The 26,312-nt window shown below is 38.4% G+C and overlaps 1 protein-coding gene across 2 annotated transcripts in view; it reads right to left on the bottom strand.

The window, feature by feature from the left end:
• Positions 1-26,312, bottom strand: part of fibcd1b (fibrinogen C domain containing 1b) — a 108,989-nt gene that overhangs the window by 21,296 nt on the left and 61,381 nt on the right. For both annotated transcript variants that reach the window (XM_053340149.1, XM_053340150.1), the window contains one exon: positions 17,451-17,547. In XM_053340149.1, coding sequence (XP_053196124.1) covers positions 17,451-17,547 — 97 coding nt within the window. The remainder of the gene's footprint in view (positions 1-17,450; positions 17,548-26,312) is intronic.

Below are 26,312 nucleotides of genomic sequence, written 5' to 3'. Positions count from 1 at the left end.
TTTTACTCCTGTAACACAGATTTTAATCAACATATTACACATGTATGCACACTTTCAAAGAGTCTGAAAAGCCATATATTGCAGCAGTTAGTACTCTTTAATAAGGTTGCAAAGTGGAGTAAGAGATTTCTGCTGTAAGAAATGCAGTAGCAGAGTAACATATACTCATACATATTTGAAAATGTGAATTAAATATCCAATCTGCATCTGTCTGCATTAGAATATGCAGACAGAGTATATCAGCATGCATATGTGAAGCAATTTGTAAAAAGTGAAAGGAACAACTTGTTTCACAGATATTAATGTGAGCCAGTTCAATGAGCATACAGAATGTGAAGATGCGTCGCTCCCACGCAACCACACTGAGAGACACTTGTCACTGACCTCAGAGACACCATTTTTCTAGTGTATGCATTTATAGTGCATAGTATTGTACCTCTCCAAGGATATTGCTAGTCTTTCCAAGTATTAACTGAATAGTCAGAGCAATACAGCAATACATAAGCTTCATAAAGCCTTTAGATGTGGAGCCAATTATGTCAGCAATTGTATTAAACACTCCTGGTGAAACACTCTTAAAATTGTACACTGTGTCATAGTGAAAAATTAAACATAGTGTTAATACATTGGTGCGGTTGTATTAGCCAGTGAAATGGTTTTCTGGATTAAGATTCTTAGTGGTTACAGCTGAAGGGAGGAAAAAACTGCAGGGTAGAAAGGTAACAGGTAACATCAGGCACATGGACACAATGTGTGGGCAGACACTGACGGTAAAGAGCTGCACCAGGCACTAAAAAAAATGTGTTTTTCTGATGTTAAGGTCATCTCCAGGTGACCAGAATAAATGTTTTGCTAAATTAATAAATGTTGTAAATTTGTTGAGAGGGTTCTGCACATATGGAATCATAGTATAACTAAAAATAAAACAACATTTACAGTGACCGTCAGTTGTATTACAGATACAATATAATTATGGACTGGACACTAGAATGAAAACATTATGGCTCTGTAAAATGAAGTGGTTTAAAAATGCTATTCATCCAGTCAACTAAGAAGTGAGTGTGGGTACAAATGTGGAGGCTATTTTATCAGCAACTGTAAATGAAAAAAAGAAAAAAGAAAAAAGGAGCAAATGTGTAATGTACTGTATAGAACATATGGACGATTACATGTCATTGATGTGCATTTGTTGGCGTTATTTATGCAGGCGTTGCCATACATCTAGAGTGCAATTATGTTCTCTGTGCACATTATTTATCCAAATAATGGTTAACCATTCACTTTCAAATGTAAATATGCAAATGTTCCTGGTACGCTTGTGAAAGACTGTATTGTATTGCTACAGTTGTAACATTTTTCTGTTCATTTTTATAAAATATTTTCATCAGCGTCTTTACATTTTACAATGACATTACAGGTATTAAAATTTTAGCCTACAGGGGTTTAAGCAATATACACATAGAGGAAAAAAGCTTTAAAATAATTACTCTCTTGTACTGTGAATTAAATAATCTATATACAAATGAAAAATGTGAACAGTGAATGTGTTTATTTCTCCTTGTACAAGATGGTGTAATAAACATCGGCTGCTACTCAGCATCTTAGCATCCTGTTTAGACATCAGTTTGAGGAGTGCATCTGGCTTCTTGTAAAGTGTAAGATAAAATTCTGTATATCAAGAGTAATTCTGTGAAGGCTTTGTGAGCATAAAAGTGACATAAAGACGTGAGCGGTTAATGAGTCGTAAAAGGATAACAGCTGACTACCATAGAGCTGTGTTAAAAGAGCATGCTGATATGTTCTAGGATATACAAACTGACATCTGGGGGATCTGATGTCACCTGCTGTAAACAACTCACAAGCTTTTGAATGCAACAGCAAATTATTTTATGAGAATGATTTAAAATGCCCAATAATTCTTAAAATATGGTTATAGGTTATTGCGAGACGCAGACAGACTGAAGGGTTTTCACAGCAGAGGGAGGTAAAAAAAAAAAAAGGTTTTTTTTTTTTTTTTAGAAACAACAGAAGCAACACACAGGGATGGATGGTGAGTGCCTAGCAGAATAATGAGACTATTTATTCCCACTAACAGGAACAGAGAGAGTTCAGGGGGAGATTGTGTAGAGCCTTCTGGAGAGTTTCTCAAAGCTGTGACCTTCGTGCAAGGTTGCAGTCTTTATTGACTCGGCACCATTTTCAAATCAGCCACTTATGCAGTGGATAAGCAAGTTTGTATAAACGTATGCTTGTTTTTCTGTATTTATGCATATACATGCACATGTGCAAGAGAAATGATATACTGCTGGCACTCATACCCAGATGCTATCATACTGTAAATTAAAAACACTATTATTTGGATAGTGAAAAAGTCGTATGTTTCAGTATATTTGAAAAATTATTAGAAAAAAAGTATTTTTTCCATTTATGCATCTCCTCCTTTCTAACAGTTTGTTTTCTCCCTCCATAACCACTGTTGTCTCCTTCTCTTACTCCAGAATGTACTCGCTAATCATACTAATCTTTCCAAATATGGCTCATCTGTTTCCTTTTTCTAGCTACCTCAATTATTCTGTGCTCATCATCATTCTCATTTGTCCACCTGTCCACTCTGTCCAACTCTCTTAATATCTCAATATATAGTATTTTATTCCATTGAACAAGTATGGACATTGGAAAACTGTATAGCTGAAGGCCTTGCCTTAAATGAGGCAGACGCATCACCTATCTATTAAAGACTGGAGTAATAAATCTGCCGGAGAACAATCGATCAGCACTCCATCCCCCTCACTCCAGTAACCTGTGAGTGGTGAAAGGTACTGACCCTTAACCTTGCTGCTGTCAATGGTAGTGCTGCCAAGCTGGGGGAAGATGCAGCAACACATCATTGGAGTGTTTGGCATACTTTCACAGATGAACCACTGACAGGGTCAAGACACATCTACCACAGTTGTTTAAGCTGCATTTTTTACTCCTCTATCTCATATAAGGGGTGTGCTTTCAGTGTAATCACGGCTGCAGTCCACCCCAGTTGTTTTCGGTGGGATTGTGACACAAATCCATCTTGGACTGAACAGTAAAGGTGGAATAGATAGAGAGAAGGCTTGTAAATAGTCCCATGAGTATGACTGAATGTTTATTCAAACCCTTGTCTCTTTCTTGGCCACGCTGACCTTCCCTGACTTATTTAAATTGCACAAAACTAAGTGTCCACAGACAGAATAATGGGAGAAAAAATACACACAGAAAGGCAAAATGGGCCGTTATCCTCACAGGAATTGTGATGTGCTTTGATTTGTGCTCTCTTTTGTAGATACAGTCCTCTTTAGGTTTTCTACTGCGTGACAAGAATATAAATACAAGCCTCAGGATGCTGCATTGTGGTACAGGCAAGCAGTGGAGGATAAATGTGTGTAAGGGTGTGTTTATGCATGAGTCCGTGGGAAAGAAAAAGATTAAGAGGAATAAAGCGATAAAAAAAACAGAGTTAGTTGCATAAGGTAAACTTGCTACAATATGGCAGCATTACTACATGTCTTATCTGTCACGGCTGTGCCCCTGTTCCTCCTTATGCTTTTCTATTTTTCTCCATTCCTCCTGTTTCTTGTCCCTGTTTTGTCTCTCTCTGTTTGTTTGTGTGTATATTCCCACTGCTGACCTGATTTCCACACACCCTCTTGCAATCAACGCATCACCTCCTCTGCCGACGCACCTGTTGACGAACACACATCTGCTAATCACCTCTCCAGGATACCCATCCTAGCTCTCATGCTCCTTCGCAACATTGTTGTTTCTGCCAGTGTGGTAGCTCTGGCTCTATTTGCATTTTGATATTTTCTGATTTAAGTTCCCCATGTTCTGCCACTGGATTAGCGCCTGTTTATCTACTGTGCTTCAGGATCCAGGCCTACTTCCTGCCTGTCTGCTCACCTGTCTCCATGTTCATTCTCTCTTTCTACCTCTGTCAGCCAACGCACCGCCTTGCCATCTCCATACCACCTGTCTCCTTCAGTCATCCCTAGTCACCCCATCATCTTTTTTCATCCACCTCTGAGTCTTATGCACTGGGTCCACTTAAGTATTGTAATATATTAAATGTATATCAAATTTCAACATTTTCATTTCTTAATTATCTTGTTATTTATTTAATTGTTTATGTTTTTTCTATCTCTTCAGACTGTTTATTTTACTGTTGTATCCTGTAAATTTCCCTAATTGTGTTCAATAATGTAATATTTTATTTTTATGTATTGAATCAGAATTTGTGGCAAAGAGACAAACAAGGATCAACCACATTAAAACGGGTGGCTCAAAGAGTTTCTAATGGCAGCTAAATCATTGCATTGTTAAATGTTTTTAGTTCAACAACAATGAGCTGTAAGCTTCCAATGGCCTGACCCTTTTCTGTCAGGATACCAACAACAAAATGACATGTTATCAACAGGGTAGCTTTATATGTCACATATGTACAGAGGATTGTATTTGATCAAAGTAAATCCATTCTCTATTAAAGCATTTATTTTCAGCTGCTTTTGATCACTTCTGTGGGTTTAGTCCCATAGTATCTGGTTTCTAGTGTATTTGTGGCCAGTGTGGTCTCTTTCAGACTGAAGATGAATGGGCTCCCCTGCTATGTGTGGCTCCTCTGCTACTTTATGCTCTGAGACGTTCTACAGGCTGGGGAGTTAATTGCCATGGACATGGTGCTGTTTCACATTGATCTGCAAAACATGGGTAGGACTCCTGCCACAGAAAAGAGATGAAGATACTAGGGGAGAGTGGTACAGTAGGGGGATTGACAGAGGGAATAGAGGAGCCAAAGAAAGACGACAGGCATGCTAGGCAATTACACAGTATACCTCAGGGTTTACCATGTGTTTTTGTGTGCATGTGAAGAGGCCCTCATTCACTTTGGACTGATGTGGACAGCCAAACCTGTCAAATGCCCATCTCCAAATTATAGTCATCCTCTTGTCTGGTTCCCATCTGCACCCTAACTGTTGCATAAATGCATGCAAACATGCAAATGTCTTGTTCTTTGTGGCTCACTTCCCTATAATCTAGTGAACTTACAATACTCAGGGCTGGCTAAGAGCTCAATTATAACACTTGCATATGCCCCACTTGTTTAAGGTGATCAGAATGGGGTGCACCAAATAGTTGATATGAATGCCCTGTAACTAATATAGCTGGGGTATTTGATGCAGGTCTGTATCTCTGCTAATCTCTATATAAAATAAAAGCACAATGTCACAAAATAAACAAAATAAAGACAATTAACACTGCTTGAGAAAACAGAAGAAAATACTGTGGTGAAGAAACAATAGGGTTTACCTTTGTATTACCTCTCAGTGGTAGCTGTAAGTGTATATTTAATGAGGCAGTCAACCGAGGAACGTTAGATCAGAATGAGACACTCGTCAGATAGAGGACAACTTCCAGGCAGAGCAGTCAAGATACATGGGTCTTATCACACTGTTGCCCAAACATATGATGATATGACATGCTCCGGGCAACCTCATTTAAAAGAGAATTACTAAATACTTGAAGGGAAAAATGACACTGCTGGATGTTATTTGGTGGTGATAAAATATAATAGAGAAATAATGGCAGTTGTTTTGTGTGATTTGACTTTATTTAATACATATGATAATGACTAAAAAGAATCAGAAGAGTTCACTGGCCAAGTATGCTTCCATGCTCAGATATAAAATGAATTTGACTCTGGTCACCAGTGCCTCCCCTTGTGCCTAATGGAGTGAGAAAAACAAATGTACAGAGGGCCACGCAGCCAAACAAACATTTACTGTATACAGGTCAAATAGGTGCACTGCATATACAAAGTAGTGGTCTGCTTGGTAACTATACTGCATATACAGGAAGTGCCAGAGTGCATGACAGTGGAAAGGAGGGTTTGAATAAATAATAATGTGCAATCAATAAAGGAGTACGTATGAAACCACTGTCATAAGCCTTTTTGATCTTGCAGCTGCACAGCAAGTTGAATGTTATGCACTGGATAAATGGCATTGCAGGTTTTTTTTTGAGACCACACGTGTCTGAGGGATCAGTTCATTACTGTGATGATGAAGGAAATGAAACTCTTTCTGTGCCAGTTTGTTTTGTTGCACAATGATGTGAGTTAGATGACTGCAACAGAGATGCAAACAGATCCATTTACGCAGTCATCATCACAGGATGAGTGCAGGGTGAAAAATCTATATGAAAAATGTGAGACTCTATATATGCTACCAAATAAGTTTCAGTTTAGTTGTTTACCTACCTCTCTCCCTTTGTACACTAGTTGTGCAATTGGACAGATCAATATTGTTTAAACAGCAGTAGCAGTTTTAGAAAATTGCCATCCCTAAGTCGAATCTGATGTGAGAAAATAACATTATCACCGCTTCTCTGAAGTCTGATGTTAGAGTGTGTGGTTTTCATTTCTTGCTATGGGAAACGACATAAACTGTCAGAAAAACAAGGACACAATCCATAACATTTTCATCCACTTTTGGATCTCACCCACTGCCTCAGGCTAAGGCTGTTGTTTTAAAGGAATTTAATAAGGCTTATTTTCACTTCACGTCTTCTACAGCTGGCTTATTAAACAGTCGAGTAACTATATTTGCATTTTTGTTTTTAGATTAATATAATGTTAATAATAAACTTTATTTATACAGCACTATTCAAAAGCCAGTTATGAAATGCTATACGTGGTTGAACCAGGATTAAGAAATTTCAGGGCTGAGGCAAGACAGGTAATTAAAATAATACAAAAATAAATGGAATCCCCAGCAATAAAGATAAAAACGGAAAAAAAAGGAAAAGTAATAAAAAAAATGAAATGGTGTGCTATGTGCATGTTGGAAATGAAATAGTGTGCTATAATTAACACAAGGCTTTAAAAAACACATTTTGAAAAGTGATTCAAAAGATCCTGCATGCCTCAGATTCTCAGGCAGGGTGTTCCAGAGATGAGGGACCCTGACTGCAAAATCCTGGTCACATCTAGTCTTGAGCTGGGACTTTAGAACAGCCAGCAGAACCCTGCCCAAGGGTCTGAGGCTTTGCTAAGGCTCATAGGGGAGCAGCAATCCAGCAATGTAGCTGAGGGCTGAACTAAATCTTACACCCAATTGCAATTTACTGGTAACCAGTGAAGAGACAAAGAAGAAACAAGGCTGATTTGATATTGTCTATTATTTGTTAAAGGTAGAGTGGGTACGTTTTATACCAGTTGAAGATGTGAGATCTTTCTATGTACCTTAATCCTGAACACGATTAATTATATTAATCTAACCGAGATGCAATCAAAGCATGGACGACCTTCTAAAGGTCAGGCCAAGAGAGAAAATACCTGAATTCTCAGATGCTCCTTCATTGATAAAAAACATGATTGAACAATGTTTGTGATGTGTTTTTCATGTGAAAGGTCACTGTCAAATACTACACCCAGGACTCTGGTTGCAGGTTTGATATTTGTAGACAGGGAGCATTATTTCTGATTTGGCTTTGTTTGGCTGGAGAAGGTCTTGGGACATCCAGCACTTTACTTCTGCCACAATCATCAATCACTTGCAACAGCTTTAAGTAAAATGATGTTTGTCACTAGAGTGAGTGCAGTTTCAGCATGCACCAGAAACTCATTGAAAAGTACCAAAAATATTATAATTATTTATATAATAACTCTAAGTGGACAATCATCTCTAAAACTTTTGATAAAAATGGTAATTCAGAAATCTGTAGGGTTGAGGTTGAGCTTTTCATGAGCTGTGAGTACACTACTATGTGCTTCAGGCAAGAGAGAACACAGCCAGCGGAGAGAGTACTATTTACAACAGATAAAATAGTGGGACCAACACTTTTAAAAATCCCTCTGAGAAATCTGGCAGGCATAAGATCTGAAGGACTCAATGAAGCCTTTCATTTGGCCATTGTATGCTATAATGTGTTCAGTGAAAGGGAGTTATTGAGCAAGGCAAAGGTGATGCAATGTGGAGAAGGAGAAGGAGAAGGGTCACAGGTAACATGAGTGATCTGGAGTTATATTTGGTTTGTTTGTGAAGAAGGATAAAAAAAATTCTCACAGGTGATGATGACAGCTTCAGTTTGTTGGCTAGGAGGGTTACATAGTTACGGATTCAATGGATTTGAAAGTAATTCTTGGGTTATGAGTTCTTGTTATAGTGATGCTAGAGAAATAGGATTTTTGATAGGTGGACATTAGTTCTTTCAAAATTGACACATAACATTGTCAGTCTGTCATTTTCCCATTTCCATTCAGCTTGTCTGCATTTTCTCTTCATTACTATAGTACTGTTATTTAGCCAAGGCCAGCTGCAACTTGAATTGACTGTACAGATTTTTACAGGTGCTATGGAGTCAAGTACAGCTTTACAGAAATTGTTAAGTAGTTCTTTTGTGGCCAGATATGATTTTTGGTTATTGCTATGTGTAGATGCAGCAGTGAAAGCCTTATGAGATTTGTCAGCAGAGATTGTATTGAGGATATGGGACGAAACATAGTAGCCACTGTGGGAGCAGGAGGTGGAAAGGGGGACTTAAAAATAATAGCTTTGTGGTCAGAGACACATTAGCTAGCCGCACAAAGATCAACACTATCAGGAATAAAACCAGTGGACAGAACAATACCCATGGTGTGTCTCATTAAGTGGGTGGGTCCTTTAACTGACTGAGTAAGGTTAAAACAATGCACAATGTCTCAAAATGCGTAGGAAATAGAGGGGGCAGCAGGCATGTGTGTTAAAATGACCTCAAATCAATACAAGATGAGAAGATTCCTGAATAAAAGTTCGATTTCAGGGGTCTGTAGATTAAAACACAATGTAGGCAGGCCTTACCGTTTATCATTAAATGAGAAAAAGTGAGTAAGAGTAACATTTAAAATTCTCTCTGTTAAACACAGCCAGTCGGCCTCCAGAACCTGAAATCCAAGGCTGCTGAAAATAATTAAAACCAGGAGGACAAGCTTCATTCAGAGCAACACAGTCACCTCCACTACACCAAGTCTCAGTCAGCATACATAGATCTAACCACTTTAATACTATGAAATCATTGCAGAACAGTGATTTATATGTCATTCAACAACCCAAATGATACTGAGCTGGGAGATGGAGATGGACCAGGACTGACCAAGGATGCATCAGGTGAGGCAGCAAGCTTGACAAGTACCAGATTATTAGCATTTACTATACAGCTACATTTATAGTAGTGGACTCTGTTACTTTGAGTGACAGGAATAGCCTGTTATACAAGTGATATTAACAATGACACAATTGGAGACAACTACTAATGTTTTAAAAAAGTATTTGGGCCCCTATAGTCTACTTGAGTGCAAACCACCAAGACAGTTGAAGGCATCCCGCAGCCAGAAAAAAAAAATCAAAGTTCTGAACATATCCAAAGCTGTTGATGTTAGACCATTTACACAGCCAAGACTCCAGGGCGTACAGGCTGCTGAAAATCTCCAATGTGCTTGACTGAGTTTTGAGCAGACGAGTTCCACGGCAAAAAAAAGGAAGCTTGCATACAGTAACTCTTCAGGCATTAAATATGTTGCAGGAGAGAGTGCAGTGCCATAATGACTGCTTCATTAACCAACGCATTTGCCCAGTAGGCAAACTGCGGGGGGTTCAGCAGGGGGCCTATGATGTGCTTTAGGTGGGCCAACACCAGTTTTTCAAAGATCTTTGGGACTGCAGATGTGTGGGCCTGTAAGTCATTGTTCTTGTGATGAATGGTTTATGAGGACCAGCATTTGAAGCAGCTAAGAACTTCACACAGACAGAGTAATCTGTGGATGATCTGAAGGAAGACAACTGGTCACTAAAGGCCTTTAGACAGGAGCGTGAGATGCCATCTGTGCCTGAGGCTTTCCTAAAATGTCTTTATATGTACTTAAGTAACCAGGTTATTGAGAGAGGTTACCCGGGTAACTGGGGATGTGTTTAAATGAACTTAATCGGGGTACTGGAAATTATATGCATCATCAAATCAGTAATAATAATCAGATTGAGTTTGGAACAATAGCTTACAGATTTTAAAGGGTGCTACTTCCTGATAATTGACTGTGTCAGAGTGAGAGGAGAGGACAGACAGACAAACAGAGCAGAGCTTTTCCTCATAGCATGAATGTGTCTGGAAATAGCAAACAGACAAATGTTCAGGGGTGGAAGCTGACTTTTTTAGATATCTACAGGCTACTTTGTGTTGGTTTCAATTATAGTCAAACTTTCGATGGAATTGCTTTAAATGTGAGGATGAATCGCTTCTAGCAAAGGTCTCTCTTCTCATCCAGTTGCTCTGCTGATACTTCCCCTGTTTGTAAAAAGCTGATTAGAAACCTGGTTAAGCATGTACATGGGCAAGAAATTGGCGTTCTCTAGGACAAATCTACCTGGGGAAATCAGACCTCTAATCCCCTTCTCCTATTACGGTAACCAGGTTTCTCATTTACATGACATTTAAGAAATCAGCTTACTGGAAAAAACCAAATGTAACCCGCTTACTTAAGGGCATGTAACTGCACTGCCAGTCTTTTGTCTGTGAAAGAGTCGACATACAGGTTGAATGGCAGGTATGGTAGGGGAATAAAATCAGTTGGGCTGTGTAGTGAGTTAGTTGGGGCCAAGGAATGATGAGCTTTCTGTTTTAGTTTTTCACTGTAGCTTCTTTTGTCTAGTCTGATTTCTTTTCCACTGCTTTTAGACCTTGTCCTTGAGGGCGTTTGACTTTGACTATAGAACAATTTCGTATTGTTGCATTTCATTTTTATCTCAGTGCATGGTAACACATTCTCTCAATCTGCACTGGCACCTCACAGCGTCACAGTGACAGTATGCTCAATCAGATCATCGGCCTATCTTCCAATATTGTTTGCACAGGCTCTGCGAGTTTAGTTTCTGGCTGTATGTTGGAAGAAGATGAGTGATCAGAGTGTCCAAAAGCAGCATGGGGGACAAGCCAGTAAGCATCCTTTAAGACTGTGAGACTGTGTTTCTGTGCCCGGTGGGATACTTAATACACTGTCTGTATTTGTGCAGTTCATGGCTGAGGTTTGCTCTGTTAAAATCCCCCAGAATAATGGGAAAGGAGTCTGGGTGTTCTCGCTTCATACTGGTTATCTGGTCAGCCAAGCGCTGCAGTGCCTTACTCATACAGGCTTCAGGCGGGATGTAAACACTGGCAAGAATAAAGGAGGAAAACTCCTGTGGTGAATGAAATGGCTTACCATTAATGAAAAGAGCTTGGAGGTGAGGGCTACAGATTTTCTTTAACACTTTGACATCAATACACCAACCTTCACTGATATCAAAGCTTCTGTCTCCCCTAATTTCTTTGATACACCAGCTCTGATATGCAATCTGCTCCACAGAGTAGAAAGCAGATATAATTATATCTGGCTGGCTTTTTACTTTTGCTTTCTCTGAGCATAGAGAATGAGAAGTCCTTGTTAGTTGTGTTGAGGAGTAACAACAAAGATTCATTAGGTGTATTTTTTGAAAAACAAAAAAGCCGAATGGAAATGAAGGAAGGCAAATTTATAAAATGATGACAGAAACCCAATCCAGCACTTAGGACAAACAAATGAATAATAATTCCTATTATGGGGAACCAAAAAGCTAGAATTCCATTTAGAGGTATTGATTAAGCCGTTAATGCTCCACTGATTAATAAAATTGAGTACTGCTCAAGAATGTTAAGCGTTTTTCTTTAGTCGGAAAAGGTAAAAACAAAGCAGATTATTAATGAATTTGATTTGAATTGTTCCATCAATATTCAGTATAAGACTATCATGATAGTATTGACTTGAAAAAGTGTAAAACCTATCCTACAATTACACTTTCATACTCCTGACAGTGTGAACTATAATAACCATCTAAACTAACAACTAAACATAATGGAAAATAGTCTACAATATACTTTTGAAACATTTCCTCTGAATTAAAGGACAAAACATCACAAATGTCAAATGGGAATTATTTGTGGCAACTTAAGACTACTATTCAACAATTCAACAATATGCAATTAACTGCAATTTATAAGGCATGAAGCCAGGAGAGAGGATACAAATATCACAATAGGCAATTTGTCTGCCCCTTTACTTTTTCTGCTGTAGTAAGTGCTGCTTTCAACACTACAGACCAAGATATGTTATTGTAATACGCCACCTGGAAAACTAGGTTAGTCTCTTTGGGACAGCATTAAACTGTTCAGGACCTATATTACAGGTAGACAAGACTGCATCAGGAAAGCAGGTGTCTAATAGATTTGATGACCACAATGAAATTGCTTTGGCCCAGTTTTATGCTCTTTATATGTGCTCCTTTGGGATCGGTTATTCAGCAATATATCAGTTGTCACAGTTATACACACAGCATGCAAAAATTTGATTTTTCTGTTAAGTTGAAGTATGTACATTATTTACTATTTTTTTGACATGAATATTTAAGAGTGAAGCACAATTTTGTTCAGTTTAAAGGGAAAATAAAGAAATATGTCAATATATCAAATCAAGCCATACCTTAAAGTGAAGTACATACATGATCATTATTCTGGACTCACCGTAAAGCTGCACCTTCATTACTTTAACTTCAGACTGTATCACTGTAAATCAAACTAATACACTTACAATAGAATAATTTCAATAGAACTGACACTCCAATTAAACTTGTTCAACTAATTGACATCTAAGCTGCCAAACTGAAACGATACTTAGTTGATTTTGATGTGTATGTTGAAATGTACAGATATTCAGTAGTGGCAGGTAGCATTAGTGAGCAATATTGGTCTGGAGAACATAGCTGCACTGAAATTCTTTCTAGGCTGCAGGCAAGCATGAATCCATTTTTCATTTTTGCCCTGAGGGTAATCGATGATGGGGGTGACGAGACAACAGCACACCCTGAATGAGCAAGGGTACTCTGAAAGGTTCAAAGTAGCCTGCTGGCTCATTCAAATTCAGTCTGCTAAATCCTGGGCTTTCCATATTCCCACCATGTTCCTATAGTGTACCATAGGGAGATCTAGCTGGCACTCTAACCACGTTTTTTATTATGGGCTGTGCTCTGTAATGGCCTCAGGTCAGCAAAGAGACCTAGATCTCCATTAATTCACATAAACTCTGCAAATGCTATACAGTATACAAGCATTGCTATGTCTAGCAAGGACACCGAGTGGTGAAGGTGATAAAGCATCAAAAACTATGCAGGCAAAGAAAATATTAGGCAATTACCGAGCAGCAGTCCCAAATGTTTCAGTCCTGCTGTTCTGGACCTGCAGTCCAACCTATTTACATATTGAGACTGATTAATTACTGAGGCTCGTGTCTGATGAACAAGTGACTGAAAAATCTTAATGTTACAACCAGACTACAAAGACTTAAAAATAAACCAATAAGTGACCAGAGATCAAAGCATTTGGTGCTTTTTTTTTTGATTCACAAGTTGAATTGTATTTTCATTTAATTTAATTGAATATGTACAAAAGGTTAGTAGGTTTTGCTTTTCATTCAATTTCACTTAATAGGTGTTTCAGGTGTAAGAGATTAAATGGAAACTCCCAATAACACACTGTGATGACCCCTACTATGTCATCTGTTGCCGTGTGATTCACCTGTGTCTCTGCTCACTCTGCAGGTGGATTGTTAGTACAACGAGGAACACCTGAGGGTGTTCCCAACTTATTGAAGCCTGGATGCTGTTGGCAGCTCTCTCTCTGACTCGCTGCAGCTGCAGTTCTTTCTCCCACAGGCATCCTTTGTTTTGGTTATGCTACTAGTTCTTTGCTTTCATGCACATAACAACACACAAACACACACACATTCTCCACTCATGCAATACGTATACTACTGATACCACTGATTCCCACACTCCATACTGTAAATATTTAGTTAACACTTTAATTTGGTTACAAAAAGCTTCTTTTGTTAGACTTTATCATGGTGTGCTTATTTTTTGTGGCTGGGGACACATTTTTCTCCCCAATTGGATAAACTGTTCCCAATAAACTGTTCATAAGCGTGGACTTTTTCCACAAAAGTAGCTGATGACAGACCACAGACACAGTTAAATAAAACTAACACAAAACTATGGATGAACTCAATGCCTTCAGCTGACACTAGTGTTAAAATTGCAGCAGTTGTACGTGGAAACTATGTTACTCCTAAATAAATATTTGGGAAATACACTTATTCACTTTCTTGCAAAGAGTTAGATTGATATCTGTTAGTTACAAATGAAGCTCCAGCCAGATGAATGGGAACTTAGCTTTGCCCACCAGCATCTCTAAATATATAAGATATAATATATAGACACATTCCACAATCCAAATTTAGATGTCATTTTACAGGGATGTGCTATTTCTTGGCCAGGAGCAGTGATTTCTTGAACTGCAACATGTCATTTTCACTCTGCTAGTAGTTTTTAAATTTTTTTTTAGCTTTCAATGGAGAAAGACTAGCTGTATCCTCCTGTCTTTACTCAGCTAAGCTAACTGTCTGCCTCCAGATATAGGAGTAATATTGATCTTCTCATCTTCTTTTCATCTCTCAGCAGGAAAGTGAATAAGTGTATTTCCCAAAATGTCGATTTGGTCCTTTTCACTGCTTTCTCTTCCTGTAGGCTGCATAGGTTTGTCTGTGTGAAACTCATATGTGTAATATCTAGCACAGCATGTTAAACATGAGTAAGTCAGTCGTGAGTTACTTTGCGAGGCTTCTTCTTCCCTCTTCTCATTTGTTGAATTATAAGATTTCCTAAATGAAACAATATCAAATTTTAACCGTAATAAAAATAAGAAAGATGAGTCGCAAAAGTCCTTTACCATGTGCCATCATTATTCCGCAATGCGTAGAAGCTGAGCTACACACAGACACATTTTTGTCCGCAGTATTGCTACTAAAGTGTTTTGTGTGTATGTGTGTAAAATAGTGCTTTAATCTAGAGTGCTGATGGGAGAGTATCTCAGATGTGGTATGGCACGTCCATGACCTTGACCATGACCAAGTGTGTGTGTTACAGAAATAGACTTCCTCAAGCTCCACTTACTCCACCCGTCTGATCTTGAACAAACTGTGATGAGAGGTTTTAAAGACACACACGCACACACACACACACTCGAACGCACACACACCAACCATAGTGATAGCTCATTAACACTCTGCTGCTGCTAAATCCACATTTCCTCAGTAAACAACATTTCTGCTTGGCTTTTTTTGGACTGGTATTTTTGAGTGAGCCAACCAGATTTGGTGATTAAGTAATGTCCTCAAGAATATGAAACAGCTTATTAGCTAAATATTTTCCCCATGAATGCTGATTGGGCAATGAACACTCTTGTTTAATGACAGGTTTTATAAAGTTCATAAGCTAAGTTTTTTTGAAGGAACTTTGTTTGATGTGAGGAGGCATTACTTGTGTTGCATCTCGCCAGCTTTGGAGTGTTGTCAGTCACCATCACCATTTAACCATTTCAGGGGCCTGTTCCAGGAAGCGGGTTATGTGAAAACTGAGTAAGTTAACCCTGAGATGAGGGGAACTCTGGGTTATCCATTCCAGAAAGAGAGGTAAGTGAAACTCTGAGTCAGTCTCCATGGTAACTGACTCTGTGAACATAACTTGCTCACTGGCAGGTTTTCTTCAACTAAGCCTGAGTTTCTCCTCCTTTTCTTAAAGAGTCAGTTGATACTGAAGCACAAATACTCTGCAGAAGCCTCCGTCAGAGGGTGAAGAGACCCTCTGTTTGAGTGTTTCCGTTTTTCTGTACAATCGATCATTTTTCTGAAAAATATTCTCAGCCCTCGTATCGTTCGTATGACACATTGTGGACATACTCTAAGTCATTTTCAGTTTTATATGTAACATCGGTAACACTGAGCATGTTCCCCAGGCAACCGTCTTCCATACACATGTGCCGCCTTGGCTGATGATGTGCCTGTCTTGAGTCAAAAGCAGCAGGCTGTATACATCATGACTATGAGTAGTGGTCTATGATCTTAGGTTGCAACTAATTTTTATTATTGATCAATTTGCTGATTATTTCCTGGATTAATTGATTAGTTGTTGGTTTGAAAATAACTCTAGGTGATGTCCTCAAATGTCTTCTTTTATCCCCTGTTTTACCATAGGAGACTCAAGAAATCAGAAAATATTTACATTTGAGAAGTTGGAATCTGAGAATTTTGACAGTTCTTGTTGAAAAAACGACTCAATTAATTATCAATTATCAATTTATAAATTATTTGATCTGATTGTATGATCAACTTATCGACTAATTGTTGCACCTCTACTGAGATCCCAAAGAAATGTTGGGAACGTTGATTAGTCGTTGTCAGAGACTTATTCCTCAGCTGCAGTTGTTTCTAGTTACATGTCACCTGTCCTGGATTATTCCCCTCTCACACTGTACATGCTTTCTTGGTTGACAAGTTTCATACTTAACTACTCTCATGCTCACCTCCAGCATGGTGGAAAAATGCAAATGTCTAATTTAATTGTACTAGATATGTTGTGGGTGTCACCACTGAAACTCTGTTCACAAGAACACAGTCACAAGTGTGAGCAGTCAATTTTGAGCCCTAAAAGGAGTCATGTTGGAGCTATGGACAAACCCCTACCAGGAGGAAACATTTTGGTTTATTTCACGAGAGGTGGTGAGAAGACAAAGAATTTGGCTTTCGAAGGTTGATAATTTCACAGTCTAATTCATTCCTCTGTTGGCATTCTTTTCTTGTCAAATTTGAGAGGACGAAGGATCCACTAATGTGTCATGCTGCCAGCAAGAAAAGCAAGGATTTGGACAGGCACCCTCTGAGAAATACAAATTTTAAACAGAAGGCGACCATGGAAAAAGCTGTAAGGTTATGGAAAATGAAATAATACTGTGTTGTGTTTGTCATGTGAAAGAAAATAATATTGTAATTGAATTACTGCTCTTTTGGCTGTTGTTGTGTTTCTGTTGCTGAGCTCACAGCTCCCGGTAAAGTCCAGTTTACACACACATCTTTTAATTTGCTGCAATATTTTTTGTCACTGTCACTAAAGTGGTTTTTCATTGTCATAGCAACACAGCTGTTACTGAAAACCTGATGATATGAATGGTCATCTAATCTCTCTTTGACTCAGTATCTTTGGGTGTCTCTTTATCTTGCTGACTCACCTGCCATGACTTGCGTTTTCCCTCTCTGTGAGATTGTTTATTTTCTTGAGTTTGAGTGCTGTACTTGTGACTTCGTGTTACAGGAGCTGTCTCTATTGGTAATAAGAAAGTCATAGTTTTGCAGACTCTCTCTAAAAGTTGACAGCACCATCTAAAATCTACTGCTTGCAGCGTTTGGCTTGGCATGGTATTGCAGGTGACAATGCACATGTTCATGAGTCATACATTGCCAAACACGCAGACACTCTCGCACATCTTGAGGCACTTACCGAGCCAGTGTTCACCAGTGATTTTGCCAAATCCCTCACGATAAGACTCCCATCCTCTGAAGAAGTTGACCGAGCCATCCTCCCTGCGCTGGATCACCTACACAACCAAAACAGCAAGAGAAGAAGTCAGTGGTCAGATGAGATTTATATTGGACTGAGTGTTTAATCCTCCTCTGTGATGAGTCACTCCAAGTCCCAACTGAGGGTCGCTGAGCTCATCTAGAACTAAACTAAATTATCTCATAAATGCTTGCTCTTTCACAAATGAATAATGCAAACGCTCTTCCCACTAAAAAGGCAATTTGTTGGAGGCTAATAAAAGGAATCCATTAAATCTTGACTGACTTTGAATCAAATTGCTGTGGAATTTGCATACTTAATTGAAATTCCAGAAAAGAGATGATATCCATAATACAATAATGCTAAATGCTCAGATACTGGGATGAAATGTCTCTTCTTCTTTGTCTTAAATCATTAAATTCTACAAAGCTAGGGGGCGTGGAGACATTTTTATAGAAACCTTTTCAATATGAGAAATATTTGCAAATGGCTGATATTCAGGGATTCAACTCATCTCTCTCTCTCTCTCTCTCTCTCTCTCTCTCTCTCTCTCTCTCTCTCTCTCTCTCTCTCTCTCTCTCTCTCTCTCTCTCTCTCTCTCTCTCTCTCTCTCTCTCTCTCTCTCTCTCTCTCTCTCTCTCTCTCTCTCTCTCTCTCTCTCTCTCTCTCTCTCTCTCTCTCTCTCTCTCTCTCTCTCTCTCTCTCTCTCTCATGAGACACTCTAACCATTAAAAGTGCTGACAGTCCAAGTGTCAGGCTGAGGATGAGAAAGAAAGAAAAAAAATGCATGCTGATGGAAAATAGTCTAGGACTGGCTGTTGAAAGGCTGTGTTAATGTTAAAATGACAAAGGCAATTCCCTGAGACAGTTTATATTCAGCGTGACTAATCCCACTAACATACCATAAGGTACCAGATGGCACCAACGGCCATATTTGCTTTTAACATCCACACAGACAAAGAACAAAATCCTGCCGAGCTATGGCAAAATCTTCATCCCTGTCATCCTCATAACTGTCTTCATCATGATCATTTGAATCATCATTACTGTATCATTATCACTTATCAAGAACATCAAGGGATTTGAAGGATTTTCCTCTTTATCCTGTAAGAGGCTCGATTCCTCATCTCTTAAATCCGAATCCTCTTGAATATTGATTTCCTCACTAATTCCAAAGATGTGAAATCTCCTAATGTTTATTTCGCTGTAAGATTCAATTCCCTCACGCTCATCAGTTCAGCAGTTTTTGACATGAATCTCAACCCTCTTAAGTTGGCAGGTCTTTCTACCCAAATGGGTCATGTAGAAATTATGGATCCATTAGTTTTCCCAATCAAAGTTTCTGGGTTTGTTGTATATGCCTCATCCCTTGCCCACTACTACATCCAAATTAGACAAAGTAGAGGCACCTTAAAGAGGACATATCATGTACATTTCCATCCATCTCTATATTAAGACACTGGATTCAACTGGAATATCTTTGCATTATTTACAGTTCAAACACTCATTTATCTTATACCTTTTTTGCAGCCCCTCAGTTCAGCTTCTGTCTTAAACAGTCAGTTTTAGATACAGTGAAGACCCCCCTCCTGAGGAAGCTACTATGCCTTTTCATTGGTCAGCTGCTGGAAGCTAAGTCCTGGCTGACTTCCGGTGGCTCGGGAGGCCCCGTAAACTAACAGTAACAGTAGGATTTTGCTTCTTTTTCTTGTTCACCACAAAAAAAATAATGTGTCCCCTTTTAGCAATGCTAAATAAAACTGCCAACAAATTCCATGAATAGACTAAAACCATCAATGTATTTAAGTATTCTCTGAATACTTTCTGAATTTGGTACTCTATATAATACTTATTAGTTGGATCAATTCATTGTCGATTTGGTCTTTTCATAGAATTTGTTGCCAACAAGAAAAATATAGAACCTCACTTAATATTAAGTCGGTTTACCCCATTACCATCACTTTTCAGTGCTGCTAAATAAGCCCCATGCCATTTTTATCAGTAAGACATACACAGAGGTCATAGCATGCTGAGTGCTGCATGAAGCTGTCACTTATACATAAACAAACAAAGGGATTTGTATCAGTGTTGCATAAGGCTGGCTTTACTCCAGTCAGAGGGCATTAGACCATTAAACTAGTGTCCTAGTTATATGTAAGCGATTATACTTCATAAGTTCTATACGTTTACATGGAAATCTATCTTTACTCTTCTACTGGATTGTATTCCCTTATATTAAATCAGAATCTGAGCGACGTCAAAGTAATTAGTATAATTGTATGTTCACACGTGTAATGATCTATGCCTTGTGTTACTCATTTAGAAATGATGTTTTATTAAGTGTAATGCTACAGAAAAGCTTAAAGCATAGATGTAGTAGTGGTATTTAAAATGATAGTATATTAATAAAAACAAATTATGTTAACACATTAATTAATACACAGTACTATTATTTCACTATTGTACAATACCAATCAAATGTTTGGATATGCTGCATGTACACATCTAAATGAAGCATGTTGCATGGAGGTCTGTGGTCATATGTATCCTTATTTTTTTTAATCCAGGTCTTGCAAAATGTAATAAAACCATGAATAAAAATCTGTCCAGTCAAGTCCACTTAAAAACATCTGAATTATTTACATGATCATATACAGTATATATATTTTTAGTTTGAATGGTGATTTTAAACAATATTACTCTTGATTCAATATGACTCATAATCTGTTAATACGGTTATTATGAGTGAATACAATTAAGTCCTGTTGAAGCTAATCAAAAGACCTTGGGAAGCAAGCTGTGGCCTTTCATGGTGCAAACAATGCATCATTATCATGTTACTGATATGTCAGCAGGGCACTCAAGGACTGTGAGAAAGCTTGCCCCTATTTCAGCCTGAGTGTTCCACTCATCGCCTGGGTTAACTGTAGAGATTCATGTCGAAGATTTGTACAAAAAAAAACCCCCAAAAGCCCAACTCTCTGGTACAGTAAAGGCACTGCAATAAAAAACATGACTTGAATTTTTAGGAGGTTGAAAAATGACAGCATTCATACCACTAAAGACTCTTTTTAAATAATGACCTTCCAGCTTCCTTATCTTACCCCTCTTTCCTCTTACTCCTCCTCACCCCAAAATTTAAATTAGCTGAAATAGAGAGGACTGCACATTGATAATGCCATGTCACGAATGAGGTGGAGATTTTCCTTTTCATCCTTTCCTAATTGTTCTTCTTTCTCTCCTGGCACTTGGAGTAGGGGCAGAAAGTTTAGGAGGCAATAAAATGGCATAAAGTGCTTCCTCAACCAACCACAAATGCCAGAAAAAAAACTTTCCTTTTAAATTCACACCAAAGAAAGTGAAACAAACGTGTTAGAATATAGTCTATCTTTATGAAAAGACTTTTCGAGAATAAGTTAAACCTTTTAGTTTTTTATTCAAATTGTCAGTAGCTTTTCAGAACAATGTATCACTCACATTATCACTCTGAAAAAGTCAAAGCCTGTCTGGTTGCAAACATACTGTTGATCCACCTGACATATGACAAAGATGTCTGATAGACTTGATATGGAAAGAATAGAGTGCAGTACGCTCTCATACTAGCATTGTTCTGTTGATTCATCTACTTTTTCTCAAGAAACCATTAGAAATGATAAAATTGTGTTACAGCCTTGATTTTGCTAACCCTCATATTAAAGGTATTGAAGCTAGTCTGTTCTGATAGAAAGAAAACAGTAGCCACCTGTTACTTTGAGTCACTGCACCAGTATGAAACTGGCCAATGGTCACATGATGCAGCACTCTTCAGCAGCAGGTTAACCACCAAGCAGTTCAGTTCAGGTTAGGGTTAACACTCTTGTTTGACTGGCCCTGCCTCCTTCCATGTCTAGCATCCTTGTAAGACTGGAGAGCCCCTCTAAGGTTTAATTGCATGTTGACCCTGAAGGTCAGTGAGTGTGTGTGTGTGTGTGTGTGTGTGTTCCCTGAAGACATAAAGCTCACAGAGACACCAATCATTTTCTCTGACATGGCTCAAGAGGGAAAGATTGGGAGGTGGAGGTATTTTGGAAGCGGGTAACAGTGCTATCAGTGACAATATGTGTGTACTTAAGTTGTGTGTTGGTCCAGTGTTTGCTTGTATGTGTGGGCATTTAGATATCCATATGAATTACTGTCTTTATGATATATATAATTTTGTGTCTGCATGTTTTAGAATATTAATTTCCACTTCTGCTTCTATAAGCAGAAGCGTTCAATAATGAATGTTTAGAATACTGAACATTTATTGATCTAAATTTTCAATAAATGTGTGTGTTTTCCATAATTGCGTGATGTGTATGATTATAGATTTTACTGTACATGCAGGGTTGTATAAGGATGTGGGTGTTAATGTTAATGTTGAAGTTTGGGGATATTATGAAAAAGTTTTGTTTGCTTGAGTTGCTTGAGTTGCTTGTGTTGCTTGAGGCGTGTTTACTGATAAATTTAAGTAAGGAAGATGCAGAAATATGTAGCTAAGAGGCAGATAAGTAGACAGTCTGCTCTGGCTCTAACATTATTGTTCCTCATGAAGAAGTTGTTCCCGAGACAAGTCAGTACTAGTCAGTAGCACAAAGGGTTTGAAAGATGACACAGTCTTTAAAAAAAAAACGCATTTTGAAATTTTACCTGTAAAGAAACAAAAGTCAGTTGCAGCTTAGAGTGTAACTTTCTATATAAATGTGCGTTTATGCCGCTCAAAAGCCTCTGTGTTATTAAGCCAATAGGTCACCTTGCTTCACCTTAAACACGCAGACACAAACACACTTTCCACTGGGACGCTGCTCAACATCCAAACTGATAAATCCGTACACACAATGTTTGGCTAGAGGGCAGCGCCTGACATCAAAGTTGTTTCTGTCGAGGTTGGAAACTGACAGACGTTCTGTTTGGGTGTCGGGGCAGGTGATGTTCCCGCCATACGCACACTGAGACCTGCAGCTGTGACACAGCAGCCATTTTATTGAAGGGTCAGGCGAGTTCTCAGTCTTTCACCACATACAGTACAGAACCATCCCAAAAACGGAGCTAAATAATCAATAGCGACTACAGCCTGTGTGTTTTCATATTGATATACCAGAAGAAAACAAAATATACTGTATAAGAGAACCAAATGAAACCCAGGACAGTTAAATGCATCAGGTTCTCAGATACACTTATCATGTAAGGTCTATCTGTTATTTTCATAGACACCGTAACATAACACTCAACTATTCATTGTTTACTTAATATTACTGTAATATGATGCATTATTATTTCAGCTATACAACCACAATCACCAGAGAATTGAATATACACCTCTTTTGACACAATCTACCAGAAAATTGAGCATTTGAAGTATTATTTATTTAATTGTTAGGTATTACTGCAAACTGTTCTATTGTGTTCACCATCTGTGCAGTAAAAATAGAGGATAATTCCAGGCAGTTATTCTTTCAACTTCCTTTCATATTTGCACTTTCCATCAGTCTTTCTACATACTGCAGTGTTTTGACTTTATCTTCTTGCCTTTCCTTGCAGCTCTCAGGTAATTAATTCTTTATACAAGCCGTACAAATGCTCCACAAAGCCTAAACAACCTCTACCTCTTTGAGGCAGCTTTTTTTTTAAGGATTACCTCTATCATTTCTGCAGTAGCACATCGTATGCGCTCTTGCACATAAGGAAAACGCATCATGAAGAAAATGTGTGTAATTGTGGTAGCTCACAATATGGTGAGTGTTGACAGTGTTTACAAATTAGTAAATAAATACATCCTGAAGAAGCAGCTGGCAAACCACAGATAACTGAATGTGATGTATATATTCTATATTCTCGCCTTCTGTTTCCCTTGTGTGATCTTTCAGTTCATTAACACCACTTTCTTTACCTTAACATGCACAAACATGACTGTATACAGGTTAGAAATTGACTTGTTTATGTTTTCCAAGTGTGTTGAAAGTATGTATCAAATGATCTCAAGTCAAAAAAGAAAAAATTACATATCATATTATATTATATTGTCACCTTATTAGCACCTCTTTTGAATCTGTAAGTTACCAAGCTGTGCAGCTAAAGTTAAACAATCTTTTTTTTTCTCCTCACCATTTGTTCTGCACCAACCTTTTTGTGCAGTACAATGAAAACATAGTACTGCACAAAGCCAGGCGGGCCTTCGAGAAGAAGGAAAGTACCTTAGAGGGGGAGAGAGGTTTCTATAACATGTTTTGTCAGAGTGTCTGTGTCAGCAAAGTGCCATAAAGTAAGTATTGACAGTTAAAAGTCTCTTGTACTCTTTCTCCCCAGTCAAGGGAACTGTGACAGTTCTCCAGAAAAGTTACACCTGCATTTCAGGACTACAGCCTGTTTGCAGCTTGTCACAATCATAAACAAAAACAACAACAACAAAACCCCAAAAAATTCTATGCAGGCAACAATAATATTTTAAAAAAAATGGACCAGCATGTTAATGCATGACATATAAGTACACTGAAAGAACCAATTCAAGCTAACATGGACGAAAAAATAGCAAAACACTGCCAAGATGAAAATCTCCACTTCTTAAGGACCATCTCACCCAACACTTGCTAAAGGCCTATTGCACTGGCATGATCACATTAAACTCCCTGTAATCTCTGAAGTAGATGAAGGCTACTTAACAAGCTGCCTTAAGCTCTTCAGCAGGCTTTCTGTCAACTACTGGTAGCCCACAGCGTGCACAGACGGACACTGTGACTGACAGACCAGAACACTGGGAAGAATCCACACAAGCACTCCGAAGCTGATTCGGGGAGATTTACAATCTGGCATGTGACTGGGTGGAAAATAGGAAATGTGCCAATAGCTTGTTAGCTCCTGGCATGTACACACTGTGAGCGCATGTTTATATGTTTGGTGCTTTGGCAGCAGATGTCACTTGGTACCGCTGCTCTATACTGACTAACTGAAGATAATTGGTTAGATCTTCAGAGAATGATTAATACATCAGCCATGAGAGAGACAGACAGCAGAAAGGCAAACATTAAAAATAGAAATGAAGAGAGGCAAATATACAAAAGGTATGTACTGAACATAATACAAAAATACAGGTGGAAAGAAAGAAAAAAAATGAATCAACCTTTCAGACTAATAGAATCAGCTTCAAACTCTGCCCCACGCCTCCTTTTATAGATTTAAGATAGATCAAAACAGTCTGGCAGAGGAATTGCTAACAATTTGATTACATTGTTAAGAATATTGATGATATGGTGACAAATTCAACACTGTCTGATGAAAGCACTCATAAATCTACAGCAGTCTGCAGAATTACTATCTTCAAAGAGGACTGCAAACATCTGTTGGTGAATGTTTTATAATCCTATCAGAAAGACAGATGTGCTCTGAACACAGTGGCAGCAAATGAGAACAGACGGAGAAACACAATCATCCACAAACACTCTTTCCCTCTCTCTCTCTGTCTCACGCACACATACAAACACAATTTCTACATTTGCATATACTTAAGTAAAAAGATTATTTCCTAGCTTTTTGCAGTAACCTGATTTCTGAACCATCATATAAACAGGAAACCCGATTTCCTTATTTGGTTATGGGCTTAAAGAGGCTATATGTAAGAACTGTGAAGCATTTTACATGTGTTAATCGTAATTTAGTGCCAATGAGTGCATGGATTGTTATGCAACTTACAAAATGAGACTTGCCTGAACTTTCTTGGTTGTCTACATCAGACTGTGGACTGATTTCTACGTGAAGGACTCTGACGCTCCCATTAATGTCAATAAACAACGGGAATCCACCACGAAAACTGTGCTATCTTATCTGACTACAAACACCTAGCTGGCATTGATGGAGTACAGGCACAAGCAACAGGATGCTGACAGCGACTCGCCGGTTTCACTAATGAGAAGGCATTTCTCATTCTTACACATCGAACCTTTAAGAGACACCAGGTTAACACAGGTAGAATATACAGGGCGGGAAAGCAGAGTAGCAGGATAAAAGGAAAGATCACAACTAACATGCAATTATATCCAAAACAACCATTTATGACTTTGATAATTACTAAATAATTCAGTCTCCACAACTGATAGTAGCTTATCAGTGGTGCTAAGACATAACATGCTCACAATGGCAATGCTAATATGCTGATGTTTAGTAGGTGTAATTATTCACAGTCGTAATTTAGCATGTCAGCATTTTGACATTTGCTTATTAGCAGCAAACACAAAGTATGGCTGGAGCTATTGAAAATGTCATTACTTACTACTGTTTGCCTTCAGGGGAACATGAATGTATGCATCTAATTTCATGACAGGTCATCCAATAGATGTTGAGATGTGCTCATGTAAAAAAGGTCAGAGGATCACCAAAGCAATGAAGCCCCAGGAAGCATAGATATGTCCATAATCCATCCAATACTTAATATTTCAGTCCAGACCGAATTGGTGGACCAACCAACTGATTGAGATTGCCATTATAGCCTTCCCACTTAAGTGACTACAATATATAGAAAACATGCACATATAATATGTAAATACAACACTTTTTGGACCCCAACACAACACACAATTTGGCAAATAAAGCACATTAAAAAGTAAATCTTGTTTATGTTGATGTAGTTGCTGAAATCTTTACAAGAAATCACTGATATTTGAATGTAAAACATGCAATCATATGCGTGTATCAGCAGTGAGTCTCTCTGTGCAGCGAACAGGACATATAAAACCAGTGAATGTTACTGCAGCAGCCCTCAGACATCTGTCTAACCTTTCCTAACACAACCTG

The sequence above is a fragment of the Scomber japonicus genome, chromosome 19 (genome assembly GCF_027409825.1).
Source record: "Scomber japonicus isolate fScoJap1 chromosome 19, fScoJap1.pri, whole genome shotgun sequence".
Lineage (NCBI taxonomy): Eukaryota > Metazoa > Chordata > Actinopteri > Scombriformes > Scombridae > Scomber > Scomber japonicus.
Note: the sequence above shows the minus strand (reverse complement) of the source record. Positions and strands in the feature narration are given on the sequence as shown.